At 51.5% G+C, this 6,000-nt stretch overlaps 1 protein-coding gene across 6 annotated transcripts in view; it reads right to left on the bottom strand.

Annotated features, from left to right (window-relative positions):
• Nucleotides 1–1,011: 1,011 nt before the first annotated feature.
• The window catches only part of cacna1ha (calcium channel, voltage-dependent, T type, alpha 1H subunit a), a 54,227-nt gene continuing 49,238 nt past the window's right edge, over nucleotides 1,012–6,000 (bottom strand). For 3 of the 6 annotated variants that reach the window (XM_053852800.1, XM_053852798.1, XM_053852802.1), the window contains 2 exons: nucleotides 5,289–5,446; nucleotides 1,012–5,229 (listed from right to left, as the gene is read on the bottom strand). In XM_053852800.1, the coding sequence (XP_053708775.1) occupies nucleotides 4,111–5,229; nucleotides 5,289–5,446 (1,277 nt within the window). In that variant the 3' untranslated portion in view covers nucleotides 1,012–4,110. Of the gene's footprint in view, nucleotides 5,230–5,288; nucleotides 5,447–6,000 lie in introns of those variants that run through there. The other 3 variants (XM_053852801.1, XM_053852803.1, XM_053852804.1) reach the window with 3 other exon arrangements.

Here is a 6,000-nt window from a genome sequence, read left to right as displayed (position 1 = left end):
GGACATCCCTGTCAAACATTCGCTGTCACTTCAAGACGCTGCCACGACACACTGGTGAATAATCGCCACTAAGGTTTGGGTGTTTTCCTGGGAGGGACCCACTATCTCAGATTCCTGCTTTTCATAAAAAAGTGTTCAGCAGCTTCATTCAACTTGTCAACACAATCGCCACCAAACGCACCGCTGTCTTCCTCGCACGTCAGCTGAAAACGAACCGAGTCTGCAGCCGTGAAGCCTCAGGACACAAGAGAGACGGTGTTGTGACGTCACCACCGCGCTCGTCTTTTGGCGAAGAGCGAATCACAGCAGCAACACGCGCGTCCGCAATTTACGAGGTTGAGCTGCAGCACCATCTAGCGGTCGAGCACGTGAGTACATCTGCAGTTTGGTGCAGTCATGTGACACGTTGTTCTGTGCTGGTTCTGTGCGACTTCAAATGAACCAGTACTAGATGGATTCGCTGAGATGGCGAGTGCAGAGAGCAAAACAAAGCAGACAGCAATAGATGAATAAGTGTGTCAGTGTAGGAAACAGAAAGCATTGCAAAAGAAAAAACAAAAGTCAACGTGGACAATGAAAAAAATGACTGTGAGATGAAAGCTTCAGCCCAAGCAATTCACGTGCTTCATCTAACAAGCAGAGGAGCAGAAGTGAGACCTAGAGAGCGACTCACCTGATGCAGCCGCGGTGGAAGGCCTGCCATGAGACGGCCTGGGGTCCTGCTCTGGACGGTTCCTCGCCTTGCCCTTCGCCCTCCTGGCCTGCACGAGCCTCATTGCCATGGTCCCACCACGTCCTCCCGTGGTGTTGGGTCGCCGGTGGAACTGGACATGGCTGGTCCTCAGTGAGCTCCTCTGTCTCAGCCATTGCAGTCCTCCGACCAGCTGCAGGTCATCATCCCACAGCTGCCCCCGATGAAGACTATGAAGCAACCGCTCTGTAAAATGTGGGGCAATATCTGAGACTCACAGAAAATAAAGACTCTGATTTATATATAAAATGTCTTTTTATTCTTAAATAGACAGGGAAACATCCTGCAGGACAACGGCTTGGCGTCACACAATCACCAGCAACAATCCAAAGTCCAGTGGTGTGTCCGGTCACCGGTCGCCCCCCCGGCCCCCGGCCCCCGGCGAGGGCACTTAAAGGGGCTCGTATTATTGCAGACATCTGGACTCTCTGGACAGCAAACGCCTCCCGCCCCACCGTATAAGGCCGTGGAGGGGCTCAGGGGGAGCCCAACACTGAAGTCTCCTCACAGTTCACCGACAGTTCAGTGTCAGACCCGAAAATAAACCACAGCTTGTTCAGTTTCTTGAACATCAGGGCTGATTCTACTCCTACTTCAAATATACATCGGTTAATTAGATTCAGCGTGACGTGAGCGTCACTGGCTCTGAGCCAAACGGAGCCAGCTACCGAAATAAAACTGTATCACCGAGAGCCGATAAACCATCCAGCCGCTGCTGCATGGGACAAGAAAGACTCGGGTCAGTATCGGATCAGTACTGGACCAGCTATTCAGAGCCCAGTGCCATCTACAAATGCAAAAATCTCGAAAGCATCGGCTTCGTTCCCAGACCGTTTTGCTCTAAATCATGCAGTAGTGTAAAACTGTTTCCTGGAAAACAGGATGTAAGAGGTTTGAAGATCAAGAAGAGAAATGCAGTCGCCAAGCTGTGAGGGTTAAGAAGGTCATCGCGCGACGAAATACTTGCCGCAGCAAGAAGAAGTGAACGCGTAAAAACATCAAAGCATCTCAAACCGACAGCTTTTAGAAACGCCTGTGTGCTTCTGTGTCATGACATGAGAGGGCTAGCTTGTGATGCTAACAGTTAGCTCTGTGGCGGCCAAACCTTTGACAATGATGATGAGCAATGGCAACATGAAAAAAAAACAATCCTTTGAAAAAAAAAAAAAAAAATGGTGGATCTTTCATTCAATTCTTTTCCTTCCTTTACTGATGTTAACCAGCCAGTCCGTCTTTCAAGTCACTGAAGTGAATGTTAGCTGTCACGTGCTAATCAATGAGGCGCTGCAAAAGTGCAACAGAGAGCAACAGCAAAGAAAAGAAAAGTGCTATGAATGTGCTTTATCGGAGTGATTTTGATTCAATGTTGTGATCGATTGAGAAAAAAAAACGTATTCGTACGAACACAGGTATTATTGTACGGCTAAATAAAACGACTCAGAGGTTCTCGCAGCGGAATTACGACGAGGCATTTATTGACACAGTTGGAATCAATTTGGCGGATTTAAAATAGAAATGCCTTGTGTGACAGTAAAAGAGCAACGCGTTGCCAGAAGGAAGGTCCTTCCCTCAACACCAGACTGATACTGGAGGATCAGGTCGATGATCCAAAGCACTCCATCTTGAATGGGCTGTAAATACTGCGCTGTCTTTTCTCACTTGTGCAAGCATGCTGTCGTCTGCAGTCACACACAAGCATGCTTCTTCTTCACACCCCAGAAGGACCTCATGAGATAATGTCATCAAGTGATGATGGAGAGCTTATTGTGTGCAACACACAGACCTTCATGAGTGGGCCTGAGCTTCAAAGTAGTCTACAGCATATGACCTCACCGACACCTGCGCCCCGAAAACCTGTAGCAGCTGCATCATCACAAGGAGACGCAGCCGTCTAACATCGGAGTAAAATGGTGGAATATCACGTCAAGTAGTCAAGAGTGGGCTGCTCCAGTGGACGTCAGCCGTCTCCACATGTAACATCACGATTCAGTATTATTATTATGATCATTATTATTGCACTCTGGCTACACATGTTTGGTTGTATTCAGATGGACAGACACACTTAGTGGTTTCAGAGGTCCAAAACAAGAGAGAAAACAGGCTCAGTGACACTTGGAAGACGTGGACTCCATCAGAGAGTAAAGGTGATGGTTGGATACATGCTGCCTCCGTTCATCTGGGCTTCATCAGGTCAGAGTCCAGAAGACATTTTTTTCATGAAGTCGCTCACAGTTGAAGCCTGATTCAAGGCAACACAATCGCTCTCCAGTGGTTCAACCGTTCACGGCTAGGTTCGCCAGAAGAGGCCAGAACGTCTGAGGAAATCCCCTTGAATGGACTGATGGCCACTTTCTCTCTACAGAAGCCGCTTTGGCTTCAAGGTGCGCTTGCTTTGCAATACGACAGCTGCTTGGAGCTCGACCACACCCAACATTTTATCTTTTAATAATCATGAACAGCATGGAGGAGAATGAGGCCATGACGACCTTGGGGGTCAACAGAGTTCCAAAAGGACTTCGTGATGAACAAACTGCTGCTTGAATTCAGGTCAAACATGCGTGTTCCTCTGCGTCACTGAGCCCACCTCCCTCAGCTGTTACTCTGACACCATAAACACGGACGAAGCTACAGAGACACACACCCCTGTCCTCTCTTCCAAAATAGAAAAATCCCAGCCCACCTCCTGCCCCACCTCTTTCGAGAGGAGACTTGGTTTCTTCCAAAGAAATTGTACATTCACAAGAGGACAACAAAGGGAGAAAAGCAACGTCAAATGTGTGTGCAAAAAAACATTTCAGATCTCTATAAAAATATGTGCATATTGATAGAGCTATTTCAATCTCACAAGTACAGCATTTTCCATGTATTTACACAGAGATAAAGACAGACTCCAGCTCTGCACTGCTCCCCCTCTCGGTGGTCAAGTGTAAGAACGACATCCCGAGACAACGACTTGGACGGTGTCCGACAACACGCGCACACTCAAACACGCACACGCTTCTGCTCGGATCAATGTGATCAAGGAGCAGAGGAGGAGGGGCAAGCGAGAACTTCTGTGGAGAACCTGAAGTTGCATATCCCACAGTCCCCACCCCGCTCGCACTTCACACTTTCAGCCAGACGCTGCTTCCTGATTGGCTCGCCCGGGTGGGGTCAATGTGTCGAAAAAACTTTGGCTACAGAGTTAGGTGGCTTTAGTCCGGGTGTGTTGTTGGTCCGCCGACACACACCATGTGCAGCGGGCCCAGTTGGGGTCGTCCACTCTTCCACCCCGGGACTGGGCCGCACTCACACAAGAGTCAATACAAAAATAAAAATCCATCTTCCTCAAATTTCTCTTACTCCATCCCATCTGGATGTCACTGTGCAGTCCTTCGATTTTTGGCGTGGAATCCAGCGCCGCCTCCCAGGTTGCTGTCAAAAGGGGAAGAACACGTGGCTACTTCCGTCTCCGACATGTGTCTGGACTGTGGATGGTTGAAGGTGAACTGCGGGAGGGGGATGTAGCGGCCGGCGACAGGCGAGGCCGACGCTGAGAAAGGCATAGTGGTCGGGACAAGAGGCGCATGAGGCTGAATGAAGACGTTTGGGCTGATGGGGATGTGAGGGCGTGTGGGCGTGGGGGCATGGGTGGGCGTGGACCCGCGTGACGGCAGCAGCGCGTGCAGTACCGGCGCTTCGGCGAAGGCGTCTTGTGTGTGTGGGGTTAAGTCATACGACGGCGTCCTGCGTCGCAGCATGGTGCTGGAATCAGCCAGTGTGGGAGGAGAGGACACCTGGGGCGGCTCCTTCTCGCAGGGGGGGTGAATAGATATGCAAGGGGGGCTCATCTTCTTCTTCCTGTGGCCACCGCCGAAGGACTGCACCCTCATTGGAAACCCGCCTTTCTCAGGCGGAGGCTCCTCCTGCCGGCCGCTGCCCAACGTTGGACCCTGGGGAAGGCAAACCTCGATGGAGTGACGGCGCTGGTCATCAGGGTATCCAGCAGACAAGAGCGCAGGCTGCTGGGGCACTTCCCCGCCAAAGCCCTTTCGTTCTTTGAGCCCCGCCCCCAGTAAACTGAGGGTGCTCTGGGAGGAGGAGGACGACAGAGCAGGAAGCAGTGGAGAGGTGTACGGTGAGAGGGAGTGACTGCGGTTCTCCCTCACGCGCTCCTCCTCCCCTCTGCTTTGACTCCTCTGGTGGGCCGAGGTGGTGATGTGACAAACCTCCTCGTCCGCCGGGTCACAGAAAGACACAGCTGATGGCGGTCTCGGTCTGCGAAGGCTCGCAGGTCGCAAGGGGAGACGTGGAGAGGGAGGCGGAGGAAGCAGAATGGAAGGCGAAGATGGCTGAGGAGAGAGGGACCCGGGGGAAGACAGTAAAGAAGGCGACGGTGGCCCGGCTAGAAACGGCGACCGGGGCGGCGGGTGGGCGGAGTTTGGTCTCTCCTGTTGCTCACAACTTTGAGACTCCACAGAGTCCACCTTGACTGCCACCTGCAACACATAGACCCAGTCAATCCCAAAGAGGTCCGCGAGTGGCGGGACGCGCTCACCTGTCTCCGCAGAGCCCGGGGGGAGGGGCTGCTCGTGGGTGGGGCGATGCAGGGCAAATGAAGAGAGCGTTGTCGGGGGTGGCTGGGGGACACGTCAGGGACCTGCAGCAGAGTGCGACCCTCGCATGGTTGGGAGTTGACCGACGTCAGTGATCCTGCTGGTGCAGCAACAAGTGGAGTCACCCAGTGAAGCACACACACACACACACTCGGCACACACATGCAGAGGCAAGAGGCTCTCATGCACATCTCCTCCTGCACTCCTCCATATGCAACGGTCCTAACAGGACACTTCATTTTATAGCAAGATGCACTTGGATTATCACTTGCTTCTTCCAGCAAAACTCAAATAAAGTGTCCTGTGACAAAAGAGTTTAGCATCGCTGATGCACAAATTCAAAATGTCGCTCATGAATGAGCAGAGTGAAATGTGGATTCAATGACAGGAGAGCAGCATTTGAATTGGTGCATCAGTCTCACAGGCAGGGTGAGTAGATCCTGGTTACACTGGACCCAGCAGAGAAGAGTGGCCCACGAGAGGAAACCATCTTTTATCCAAACTATATCTGAATATGTTAATGCAGAGGAGCGCTTCAGTCATGAGGTGGAAAAGGTTTGATTTGTCATGTGCTCTGAGTCAGCGGAATAGCAAAGGCTCCAAGGAAAGCAGAACATGCGTAACAAGGATCTGAAGAGCTCAAACTCTATACAT

This window comes from Synchiropus splendidus, chromosome 19, assembly GCF_027744825.2.
Source record: "Synchiropus splendidus isolate RoL2022-P1 chromosome 19, RoL_Sspl_1.0, whole genome shotgun sequence".
Classification (NCBI taxonomy): Eukaryota; Metazoa; Chordata; class Actinopteri; order Syngnathiformes; family Callionymidae; genus Synchiropus; species Synchiropus splendidus.
This window is presented reverse-complemented; position numbering and strand designations above follow the sequence as displayed.